The following is a 13,058-nucleotide window of genomic DNA, read 5'->3' on the forward strand; positions in this document are numbered from 1 at the left end:
AGTATTCCCTCCCTGAGGCTACTAAGGGTGTTTATATCTCCAACATTGTTGGAGGGTAACCCCTGTAAACAAAAGCTGAGCTGACAAGGGACAAGGAAGTGACTCTAGATTAGACCATTAGATCACCATCTAGCAAAATGCCAACTCCCAGCATTGATGAGGTGTTGCATGAGCAAGTATGTCAATCTTTTAACACAACCTTTGATCAGAAATAAGTGGATGGTAAGAGGTACCTGCTATCATCACCGCTATCATTCCTGTGCAGGAAGAACTCAGAGTATCAGGAAGAGAACAGACACACAGGTAGATGATTGTGATGAGCAAAGCAGGAGCAATTAACCAGGTGATCGTGTGGAGGATCAGGATCTTTACCAGGATAGGAAAGAGGTACATTTTGGGTGGTAGACTCTGAGCTGGTACAGAGCCAGAGATGAGGGGACCCTACCCACTGGTGCTGTGCTGAGAGGAGGCAGGACTGGGTGGTGAGCAGCTTGGTGGGTCCTTGTCTGGGTGTGAAATGGGGAGACCAGTCTCACTGCACAGAGAAACAAAATCAAAAGGCCCACCAACAGCACAGTGGAGAGAAACAATAGCCCCCACCTCCCTAGTCTATTTATTTAGGGTAATAGAAACTGTTTACGTATAATGGCATAGTTGTGGGCATTTGGCTATAACTTAGTGCTACTTCCTTAAACCAATGGACCCACCAATCAATATTCCATCAAGTTGCTTTCTCTTTGAACAAAGCAATCCAGAAAACCCTATTCAAGTGAATAAACAAAACCAAAGCCCTTTGACCATTCTTTCCTCAGTGTGACCATTCCGTAGTTTAACTTGGATCTTAGCCGCAATTTCAATTCTGAATCTACAGCTCTTTTGATTAGAAATGGTTATATTGACATAGGACATCCCAGGTGGCTCAGTGGTAAAGAATCCACTTGGCAATGCAGGAGACGCAGGATACATGGGTTCAATCCCTGGATCAGGAAGATCCCCTGGAGGAGGAAATGGCAACCTACTCCAGTATTCTTGCCTGGAGAATTCCATGAACAGAGAAGCCTGGTGGGCTAGAGTCAATGGGGATCACAAAGAGTTGGACACAACTTAGCAACTGAGTATTTACACACTTATTGACATAGGATCATAGAAAGGGTATTAGGGGTCAGGGAGGTGGGTAGGGGAAGGAGTCCCTCCCAGTATATCTGCTCAGTCTGTCTGTCCGCCTCCTCTCTTGAGCCCCATGCTGCTTGCTTGACATCTGTGGTCTTCTCCACCTGCATCAAAGCCTGGGCTCTCCTTGAACCCTTTCAGGGACACCAGATAGCAGAGCATCATTCTGCAACGCCCTTCCTTCCTTGATGGCAGTGACATCCATGGAGCAGGGTCCTCCGGGATTCTGTGATGCAGTGTCTCCTCCTTAAGTGCTCTCCCTGGGGACTAACCCTGCACCCAGCGAGGAGAGGTCCCAGGTGTTGTGGAGAGGGAGAATATCTTGGTGTGGATGAAGTGACCTCTCCCTTCTTTCTCATCTCTCTCTTTTTTATGGTTCTGTCCTTATTTAGCTTACAGTCTTTGTTAGTTTTTGTTGACTTGAACAAACAAGATGCTGTCTTCTACGAGCCCATACAAATCAGACCCTTAAATGTCACTTCTTATTTGCACAAGCTGTTCTCAGCAGTAATTATTCAGCTCAATCTGCATTTTACCAAAGTCTCTGCTCCATCCAACCTGTTTGGGCTGGCTCTTTAAAGTCTGTGGATTGGACTTGACATTCCCATTATCAGATGGTCACCTTCTTTGCCTTCATTTGGTTCCATTTTGCAGGGAATATTACTAAAGCCGCCGCTGATAAAACAGGAAAAGAGAAATCTTACTTTTCTATCAGAAAACCTCTATGATTTTCCCTAGGGTTAAAGAGGGTCAACTCACAGTACACACAATGTGGGTCTGCTTATATGCTTGCTTATTTAAGACTCTGAAAGGTTTCAGCCTTTATTTCTGAGGCATTAAGTAGAAATGACTTTGCACAATAGTTCGGAAACATGTTTTTATACGTTTCCTGATTTCAGATGGGATGGAGTTGCTGTAAACCTAGTCTGAGGAAGTGAGAATTAATCAAGATGCATATTTTACCAGGGAAAGCATGTCTTTAAGACCTTGTTTCTAAACTCCTGCCTGGATGTTAAACTCCTGCAGGGCAAAGACAGTCTCCCGTGTTTCTGTATATCTTGGTGCCTACCTAGTTGAGGATCAAGACGAGACCACCCAGCACATGTGTGCATGTTCAGTTGTGTCCGACACTTTGTATCCTCACAGACTGTGGCCCACCAGGCTCTTCTGCCCATGGAATTCTCCGGTAAGAAGAGCTGGAGTGGGTTGCCATTTCTTTCTCCACGGAATCTTCCCAACCCAGAGATCAAACACTCATCTCTTGCATCTCCTGCATGGGCAAGCACACTCTTTACTGCTAGGCACCACCTGGAAAGTCCCTAGGCCACCCAGGGAAGAAGAAAGACTCCGATTCATTTCAGAATTACTTTCACCTTAGAGGCCACATAAGCAGCAAATATGTGGGGCAAGGATTTCCATGAAGGAAGGTACAAAGGAGCCCCTGTGGTTTCCTTATGTGCTTCAGAAGAATTGGTGGGTCCCATGAAACCCTGTGGGCTTGAGGCCTTCAGACTGCTTCTGGCTGGGGGCCCACATCAGCTCTGATAGTCTTATTCTGTTCCCAGGAGAGAACTTTCTAGCTGAGCCGAAATTGCACACCCCTCCATGGAAGTTTGGGCCTGATAGACCCGGCCCTGGCCTCCCACAGCAATGTCCTGCAGGTATTTCCAAATTTTAAAGCATCCTCAAAGTGTATTTTCTGCAGCCATTGCTGATCAGACATTGCCAGAACAATCAAACAGATGATATGGTTCCGTGTCCAATGCAATATGGTGGCTCAGTGGTAAAGAATCTGTCTGCTAGTGCAGGAAACATGGGGTCAATCCCTGGGTGGGGAAGATCCCTTGAAGAAAGAAATGACAACTCACTCCAGTATTCTTGATTGGAGAATCCCTTGGACAGAGGAGCCTGGAGGGCTACAGTCCATGGGGGTCACAGAGAGATACAACGGAGCGACTGAGCACGCGCACACACACACACACCAACATGACACATACTAGGTGCTGAAGAAACCCTTGTGGAATGAATGCCTGATCCAGGAGATGGCGGGTGTTTCCGGACGTGGATTTGACTAATGGAATTTGAGCTTTGAATTTCCACTTCCCCATCCCCAGCACAACCCACCCTGTCTTCTTTTTTTGCAAGAACAGACCACTCTTCTTGCTTTTCCAGGAAGCTCTGCTCTTCTGCCTTCTCCCTGTCTGAAGAGGAGCTGCTTGGGCTGAGGCAGGAAGTTCACGGCTGCTTCGCTCAGATGGACAGGAGCTTGGCCCTCCCCAAAATCCGGGCCCGAGTCCTGCTGCAACGATTCCAGACGGCTTGGCGAGAAGCAGAGTTCCTGAAACTGGACCAGGCCGTGGCCGCCCCTGAGCTGCAGGTAGGATGGGCATCTCGGGGCCTCGTGCTGGCAGAGGCAGGGCCTCTTCCAGCTGCTGAAGCTATAGAATCTGGCTCCACTGCCGCCCTCAGCCCTCGCCATGTCAGCATCAGGCATTCCCAGAACCACCTTAAGTTCTGTAGTGGACACCCTGGTACCTGCCTTAGCACTGTCCACCAGCAGTTATGAGTCTCCAGCACTCATGGTTAACAGGTCCACCCCTCTCCTGGGCATTGATTGCCCTTGGTGGTGGGAGCCACCCGGCCTGAGAGGTGACTCTCCCTCCTGCTCCCTCCCTTAGCACAGCCACTGACCCACGCAGGAGGCTTGTGTAAGTGGCATGAGGAAGATGCTCACTGCAGCTCAGGTGGAAAAGGGCATCTGTGATCCCAGAGCTTGGAGGGTGATTGACAGATGCCTGTGTGGGCTAAGTCATTTCAGGCGTGTCTGACTCTTTACGACCCCATGGACTGTAGCCTGCCAGGCTCCTCTGTCCATGGGGTTCTCCAGGCAAGAATACTGGAGTGGGCTGCCATGCCCTCCTCCAGGGGTCTTCCTGACCCAGGGATCGAACCCGAGTCTTCTGCATTGGCAGGTGTGGTTTTTACCACTTGTGCCACCGGGAAAGCCCTGACCTGCCTACAGTGAGCACCTGTTATGTGCCACAGAGAGGCAGCTCTTGGGTGCTGGGTTTACTCCGGAGCCAGCCGTGGGCCAGTCAAGGCCAGAGCCCCCCACCTTACCTAGCCCTTTCCTCCTCCGGTCCTGGTTCCCATACCTCCTGTGGCTTGCTCTGAACTCCTCTCTCAGGAAACAGCATTCACCCCAGTCCCTGCTGTCTCTGGCTCTGCCTCTGGGGAACCTGGCCTCTACAAGGCCTTTGAACTTGCTGTTTCCTCTGCCAGAAATATCACAGGGCCAACTCTTTGCTGTTTCTTCACATCTCAGTTCAGATGTCATCTACATAGAGGTCCTCCCTGAGCCCTATCCAAAGTCATCACCTCCCCAAGCATCCTTCAGAATGCTGTGTTCTTGCTTCTTTGTAGAATTGATCTCTATTTGGAATGTCCTGGTTACTCAATGTACTCATGGTCTGTGCACCACCGCCCCCACCAACAAGCTCCCTGTGTGTAGTTCCCATTCACCACTCCATCCCAGCATCTAGAATGTGCCTGGCGCATAGTAGGTGTGCAGTGAGTGTTATTGGCTGAACCAACCAACCACCAGATGTGGGCAGAGTGTGGGGGGCTTCCCTTGAGGTGATATCACATTGAGGTTGAAAGCATTTTGCATCACTTACACTTCTGTTAACTCAGCTGTGGTTAACAGCAGGGCCGGGAGTAGATGTTCTGTCCCTGTGTTACAGATGAGAAAACTGACCGAGAGGAAAAGTGAATTAATTGACTGAGGTAGGACAGAGTGGAAGGACTGGTCTTGGAGCTGGTGCTTTCTGACTTTAAACCCAGTGCTTCTCCTTGAGGAGAAAAAAAAATGCAGCCACATCCTTTCTGAATAAATTCAGTGAACAGAACCAACTTGGAAGATTTTACATCATTTCACATTAGAAAAAAAGGCTTCCCGGGTGGTGCTAGTGGCAGCAGACATAAACGACTCGGGTTCAATCCCTGGGTCTGGAAGATCCCCTGGAGAAGGAAATGGCAACCCACTCCAGTATTCTTGTCTACAAAATTCCACAGACAGAGGGGCCTGGTGGGCTATAGTCTACGGGGTCGCAAAGAGCTAGACATGATGACTTAGTATGCACATTAAAAAAAATATAGTGGGTTGAGAATTCCCTGGCAGTCCAGCGGTTAGAACTCGATGCTTCCACTTCAGGGGCCCTGGGTTCCATTCCTGGTTGGGGAACTAAGATCCCAGAGGCTCTGCAGCACAGCCCAAGTAAATAAATACATGAAAATAGTTTTTTAAAAACGTTATGATTTTTTTTGAAGTGGGTTTTTATTTTATTTTTTTCTATTTCTCTTATTAGAATGTTGCAAGATATATAAAATGGTGATACTTACAGAGTTAGGGACAGGTTATACCCAAAAATGTGTAAAAGGTTTTGGAACAGTGAATTAAAAAAAAAAAATGTTTCCACATAACTGAACTGAAGTGTGTTTCCCCGGCTTTTGAGCTGGACCAAGGGCCGATCCCAGCAGGAATTTAGTGTCTGACTGTAAGCTGTTCAAAGTGCTGGATTTTGAAATTGAATTGGCCTTGTGTCCCAGAGGGCCAGAGCATCTGCCCTGGACCTAAAGTTGCTCCCTGGAAACCCTGTAGAGATGCAGGGGCGGAGGTGAGGGATAGAGCCTACAGTTGGCTGAGCCTCGCTGTCTTCACCAGCAGCACCTCGAGAAGAACATCACGGCAGGCAGACATGGGAGGGCACCCCAGGAGCCACTCCATCGCCAGGCCTTCCTCCCCTGCCAGCCTGGGGGTGTGGGTGAGTTACCTGCAGGCAAGCGAGCTGGGAGCTCGCACCTAAAAGTTTTTTTAATTCATATTTTATCTTATTTATTATAGCCTTATTTTTCTTATACGTCATTTTTTCATCTATAAAATGAGTATAATGAAGATTAATACTGTGGGAACTGTTCACTCGCTAAGTTGAGTCTGACTCTTTGTGACCCCGTGCATTACAGCATGCCAGGCTTCCCTGTCATTCACCATCTCCTGGAGTTTGCTCAAACCCATGTCCATTGAGTCGGTGATGCCATCCAACCATCTCATCCTCTGTTGTCCCTTTCTCCTCTTGTCCTCAATCCTTCCCAGCATCAGGGTCTTTTCCAATGAGTGAGTTCTTTGCATCAGGTGGCCAAAGTATTGGAGCTTCAGCTTCAGCATCAGTCCTTCCAATGAATATTCAGGACTGATTTCCTTTCGGATGGACTGGTTGGATCTCCTTGCAGTCCAAGGGACTCTCAAGAGTCTCCTTTAGCACTACAGTTTGAAAGCATCAATTCTTTGGTTTTCAGCCTTCGGCATTAGATAGACTGATATGTACAAGAGAATTAATCGTACTCCATACATCCCCATTCCCTTGGGCCTCCCCATTCGGTCTTTCTTCTGACCACCAGGTAGCCCTCCAGTTTCTTCTCTGTTGATCACCATTTGGATTCAGCGCCCTAAACAAGAGCAGAATCGCCTGGTTGACACATCAGCTGGCCCCTCCCAGGGTTCTTCGACGACTAAGGCAGATGAGTGTCTGAGGCTCTCGTAAACTCTAACAGACTTGCAAGTCAGATTGCTCCCTCCTCTTCCTCCAAGCCTTTCCTTGGCACTTTCTGCCAGGATATAAGTTCTACTGTGGTCTCAAGGCTCCACTGAATCTGACCCTTGATGAGCCACGTGCTGGTAAACTGACTCTGGATGGGAGTTCATTGTTCCTGATTTGTAGCATTTTCCCATTTCCCTCATGTCAGTACCCCTTCCAAGGTCAACCAACTTGATATCACAGCACGTGGGCACTGAAAGAGGTGTACATGATCAGAGCCCCTGCCCCACTCTGGCTTCACCCCCTCCCAGTGCCAATCCTTGCTCTAGGTTTCAGGATCTTACCCTCCAGGCCAGCTCTGTTCCTCAGAGGCCCTGACTCACAATTTTCTCTTTTTGTGTGGTCTTACTTCCTTTAGAAAGGAGATGAAAACTGTAGTTCACTCATGGAGTCAGTGAGCCCAGCCTGAGTACTTAAAGACATTGGGCTCAGGGGTCAGGAGACTCACTGTCGAGTGCTCAGGGCTCCTGTGATGTGGCTGAGGCCACTGAGTCTGTTCTTCTGGCCTCTGTCAAATGGGGCATCTAAACTCAGTGAATTCTCCTTTCGGGGCTGGCCTCCTCTGAGTGGGCTAAGGCAAGCCCCGAGGACATGCTGGTCCCCTCTAGTATTATCCCCGTGGTCATGAGAGCCGGGGCAGAGTGGACAGGCCTGAGTCCAGGTTGAGAGCAGGCTCTGGGGGCTCATGGCAATGAAAGAGAGGAGCAAGGGCAGGCATGTGAGCCAGGGAGTGCAAAGCACCCGCCCTCGTGGGCGTGGCCGCTGGCCACATGCTGCGCTGAGCCTCTGAGGTGGGCTGCGTCGCGTGGCGGTGGCCGTGCTCCATCCGGCTGTGCTGCGCTGGGCTGGGCTGCGTTTGCTGCGCTGCCACGCCCTGTCTTCACATTCTCATGCTATGTGCCTTCTGTTGTCACAGCACACTGCTGTGCCGCGGATGTGGCCTGTTGCTGTGTTGTACTGCAGTGTGTTAGGCTGTGCTGCACTGTGTGACGTTGTGTTTTGTGTGTTATATTATGTTGTTATGTTTATGTGGTTTAAGGGCTTCCCCGGAGGCTCAGTAAAGAATCCACCTGCAGTGCAGGAGACCTGGGTTTGATCCCTGGGCTGGGAAAATCCCCTGGAGAAGGGAATGGCTACCCACTCCAGTATCCTTGCCTGGAGAAGCCCATGGACAGAGGAGCCACGGGGTCACAAAGAGTCGGACACGACTAAATGACTAGCACTTGTGTTACCTTGTGTTTTGTTTTGGCAGTAATCTTGTGAGGTAGGCGCTATTATCTCCATTTTATAGGTATGGAAATGGAGCCTCAGAGACTGTAGCATCTGCTAGACCCATTCATTCATTCCTTGAATATCAGTTTACTGAGCAACCACGACCTCTTCCTTAACCCCTCTCACATTTGCTGAGGGCTTCAGATCTTTGGGGTCTGATCCCAGATTTTCACCCTCCTGACACCTTGTCCTGCCAGGCTCAGCTGCAGTGTCACTTCCTCACATTTGTGAGCAGCTAGTATGTGTGTGCAGGGTGTGCAGATTGCTATTCTAGGAGAATGGTCTATGTCAACATCCCCCTGGCCCCCAAGCATAGTGCTTCCTTGAATGGACGCATGCAGATGTCCTCAGCAGCCATACACCTCTGCAGACATGTCCCCATCCCCAGCCAGCACGCTCATTCCATCGCCTTGTCTTCATGGCGCTCTCTGACCCTCTGAGAGTGTCTCTGTCCATCTGCAAAGCTCTGGTGCTGCCCACAAGCAACCTTCTCCTCCCCTTGGTGGGATGAGCCCCCAGAGTACACCAAGACCAAAGGCCAGTGACCGGAGCTCCTTCCAAGAAAGGCTTCATTTCTCCACCCCTCTCCGGCTAAGACAGCTGTGCGCTGCAGAGAGCTGCAGGAGCCTCTCTGGGCTTGAAGAGATCGAGGGCTGCACCTGCCTGCTGGCGATCACTTTCTCACCCATGTTTTCTCCCCACTCCAGCCACAGTCCAAGGCCAGAAAGCCACGCTCCAAGAGCAGAAGCAAGATAGATCTTTTGAAGAAGTGCATTGAAGATAAAATTCAGCTGTTCGAGGAACAGGCTCCCGAAGACCTGGTTGAAAAGGTCAGTGTTTCCCCTGCCACTCATCACAGGGCTGGCCGCTGCCCGGTTTGAGGGCACACAGAACCCTCGGGGGCTGTGAGTGTCCGCCTCCATCCTGCACCCGGCTTTCACGCCGTGCTCCTGCACGTGGGCACCGTGCCTTTCCTCCTGCTCCTTCTGCCTGGAACACTTTTCCTCTACTTCTCCACCCAGAGGCCTCAGGTGTGTCCTTTGGGCTTCCCCCTGGCTCGGTGCTGAGGGGTTCACTTGTGCTGTTTCCCTCTGTCTCCCGTATATCTTGCCTGCAGCCTGACCTCCCTCTCCAGCCCCCTTTCTTCATCTCTCCAGCGAGGCTTTGGTTTGTCTGTACACCATGTACGACCACATGCTGCTTACCTGTCCTTCCCTCTTCCTGGATTTACCTTTCTGCCTTTCTTTACCTTCAACTTTGTTCTCAGCTGTCCTCAGGTGCCCCTTCTTCCAGGAAGCCTTCCTGGAACACCCACTTTCCCTCTCACCCCTCCCCACCCCCGCCACCCCAACCAGCTCCCTTTCCTGTCCCAGCATGCCTCACGCTGTGCCTTCATCCACTGGGATGCTGAAGGGACCATGATCCCTTGGGTGGTCCCCGCTCTCAGGGATGAACATTCTAGACAGAAAGCCCTTAAAATGCAAGACTGTGGTCAGCGCGGTTAAAGAAATGAGTAAGATGCTGTGATAGTGACGGGGCAGGGGGATGGTGAGAGGGAAGTGGAATCAGCAGTGGGTCGGAGGGTCAGGTCAGGTGTCTCTGAGGTGACATTTAGGAGTCGACACCACGTTGTCACTGCTGGGGTGCCTGCCACCTCCCCCAGTAAGGGCAGGCGCCCGGAGGAGTGTGTCAGTGAGTGGATGTATGGACTGTATTCTAGAGCTGCTGTTTTTGTTCCTACCTTCTGTCCCACAGGTCCTTTGCCTAAGTTTTAAAAGTATTATTATTTTTTAATTATTAAAATTTTAGTATTATTTAATTTATTATTTAATTATTATTAAATGAAATAAAATTTAATTATTACTAAAAACTATTATTATTTTTAAACTGTATTTCTCAGAACACAAATGCATCATCTGGCAGAGCCATAGCACCTGCTCTGGCAAGGTCAGGCCCCTTCCCGGTGTGCCAGGTTGCTGATGTCCTATGAGACCAAGCGGTAGCACCCTTATTCCCACTCGTGTGCTATTGAGACATGAGACAAAGACTAAGGCAGGTACAGGTGGAAGTACCATCTGTCTTACTGTTCAAGGCTAATTCAGAAGCTAGAAATTATATGAGAGCCAAATGGGCTTGCTAAACACCCCAGAATTAAACAGACCAATCTGAGGCATCCCTGGGGTGTCCTGGGGGCAGGCTTCCTGGAGAATCAGGAATGGGGCTCCAGAGCAGAGCTGAGCCAAGCCTGCCCAGTGGATTCCCAGTTCACCCAGGAGGGGAATAGGAAAGGGGTGGAGTGAGCAGGGGCTACATGGAGGAACTAGCAACATGGCAGGCATGGCAAGACATTTCCCCCAATGCACACTGGTTTGGGACCCACTGTCAGACTTAAGGAGGCTTCCCTGATGGCTCAGTGGTAAAAGAATCTGCCTGCAGTATAGCAGCTGCAGGAGACTTGGGTTCAATCCCTGGGTTGGGAAGATCCCCTGGAGGAGAGCATGGCAACCCACTCCATATTCTTGCCTGGAGAATCCCATGGACAGAGGAGCCTGGCATGTTACAGTCCATAGGGTCCCAAAGAGTCAGACATGACTGAAGTGACTTAGCATGCATGCATGCACGTCAAACATAAGGTGGATATTGTCGGAGAAGAATAAGTTAGGGTTTGGTTTGGTGGGAGTAATGGGTGGTCTGAGGCATAGCCAAGGACACAGTGCAGGTTTGGAGGAGCCCAGAGAGCCTGTAGCCCCATACAAAGGCTGGTTTGCTGGAGTCTGGGGTCTACCAAGGGGGTGTGGGAGCAGATTTGTGGTAGAAGGATCTCAAGTGTTGGCTAGGAAGACAGGCTGCATCTCATCAGCACCGAAGAAGGAGGAGAGAGACAGTGAAGGACGGGGTTAGAAGTTCCCCAGGTTTCCTGAGCCAGACGCAGCAGCCCACCTTCCCTGAGTTCCCCTGACCCCATGTACATCCGCCGTTCTAACCTGTTTCTCATTCATTCCATAGGCTTTACCCTTCCTGACTTCCCTAAGAAATAGGAATGATCCATATCCCTATTTTACAGATGTGGAAACTGAGTCTCCAACTGAGTTCACCTGGGAATCTGTAACCAGGGGGTGGTGGGCCCAACATTTCAAAGCTCTATCTCATCTTCGTCTTCAGGACCGACAGGGAATGTTCTCACGGGACACGGTTATTTCCTGCAGTTGTGCAGTGTAGGATGAGCACGCTTTGGCTCCCACATCTGTTAAATACAGAGAGCGACGGCAATAGCCCACCAGTTTGTGAGGAGCAGTGGGCTGGGTGGTGCTTTTTACCTTTGGAGTGGGCTCCGTGCCCATTTCTCCCAATGACGGAGCAGCTCATAGACCACCCAATCCCAGGCTCACAGAGAAAGGCAGCCAAGAGTCACTTGTCAGCTGTGACCTTTTCACGACAGGCCATCTTCACAAATGGCTGTTTCACTGCGGCAAGTGCCAGTGAAATAGGCACTCCCCAGTCCGCGGCTTTGATGTTCCTCCCGAAATTGATCGGCCGCATCTCAGCATCCAAGCGGCCGTTGTTCAGACTTTTTATTGCAGGGTAATTGCAGAGAAATGACGGCACTTGGGTGGGGGGAGGGGGATGTGGTATGCCAACAGCTCAGAGTTGTTTGATCTTGTTTCAGCACTGGGAAGCCCCTCTAAGCTCGTGCAGCTGTCTAGATGGAGCAAGGGGGTCGTTGACCACTGTCCCAAGACCCATGGTCAAGCCCTGGCCTGGCTGGCACCCAGGTGTCCCCAGGGGAACCACGGCTTCACGACTGGGGCTGCAGAGCAGGCTGGGAGCACCTGGCGGGCACCCCCTTTCTTAAATAGAATCTGCATCAGATATCCCCCCACCCTCAGCCCCAGATCGCCATGTCCCTGGTCGGGACTATTCTGTCTGGAAAGGCTGAGGGAATTACCCAAGGTCACGCCATCAGGGAGGGGTTGAGCTGGGGCTCCCACAAGGCACGTCTGTCTCCATCACCTGTGCCCTTCCTGTCACGGGGCTGGGCTTGTAGTGACTGCAAGGAGGCTTCCGTCTCCCAGCAGGACCTGTCGATCCTCCTCCTGAAATCCCCTCCCTTGCTTCCATCTTTTTTCTTTTCCTTGACCTCCTTGGCTTTTCCCTTTTCCTCGGCCCCTTCACCTCCTCCTGTAAGAAACATTTTGTGGCCTTTTCTCTGGGCCTGGCCCTGTTCTAGGATCCTGCTCTTGAGACGTTCAGTTTTAGATGAGCAGGCAATTTGTGCACAGAGCGTTTAGAAGTTTGCCTCTTTCTTTCACATGAAAGTCCCCCTGACTACCCTGAGCTCTGCCTTGAATGAGGGGAGTGTGTCTCATTTGGAAAGAGCTGTGTGACTGATTCAGAGAGGAAAAGAAAGACCAGCAGAGGGATGAATGTTGGCTTCCTACCTGCCCACCTTTTCTGTCCAGTAGAGAGGTTATTAGAGTAAGGTGTTAACTCTGGTCAAAGGAGCTGTCCAGGGTGTCTGGAGTACACCCGTGACCCTCCACAGATACCTGGTCCTTCTGATGGGCTCATTACAAATGCACAGATGCAGACTTTCAACCTGGGAGATGTTGGTGCAGGGGGCGTGTATATTTTAGAATAAGTCAACCAAGTTCCAAAAGAAATCTCTGTTGAGGTTGAACTAAAATTAGAGGCTCACTTGAGAATTGTCTTCTTCTCCAAAAAGTTGGAATGCTTCTTATTTTATGTGGACCTTCTTTTAGGATCTTTAATAGATTTTACATCTGTTTCCATTATATAGGGTGAACCTCCATCTCGATATGCTTGGGACAGTTCCAGTCTCCCCTTCACCCCCATGTCTATTCCCATTAGCTTTCCCTTATACTTTAAGCTTAGGTGACAAATTCTAGGGTCACATATACCTAAGGTCTTGTGTATTCCTTATGGTGATTCCCTGATGTGTTA

At 50.1% G+C, this 13,058-nt stretch overlaps 1 protein-coding gene across 1 annotated transcript in view; it reads left to right on the forward strand.

The window, feature by feature from the left end:
• Positions 1–13,058, forward strand: part of EVC2 (EvC ciliary complex subunit 2) — a 157,295-nt gene that overhangs the window by 105,931 nt on the left and 38,306 nt on the right. Inside the window, exons 15-16 of the mRNA XM_005681893.3 lie at positions 3,343–3,547; positions 8,804–8,926. Coding sequence (XP_005681950.3) covers positions 3,343–3,547; positions 8,804–8,926 — 328 coding nt within the window. The remainder of the gene's footprint in view (positions 1–3,342; positions 3,548–8,803; positions 8,927–13,058) is intronic.

This window comes from Capra hircus, chromosome 6 (assembly GCF_001704415.2).
Source record: "Capra hircus breed San Clemente chromosome 6, ASM170441v1, whole genome shotgun sequence".
NCBI classification, from domain to species: Eukaryota; Metazoa; Chordata; class Mammalia; order Artiodactyla; family Bovidae; genus Capra; species Capra hircus.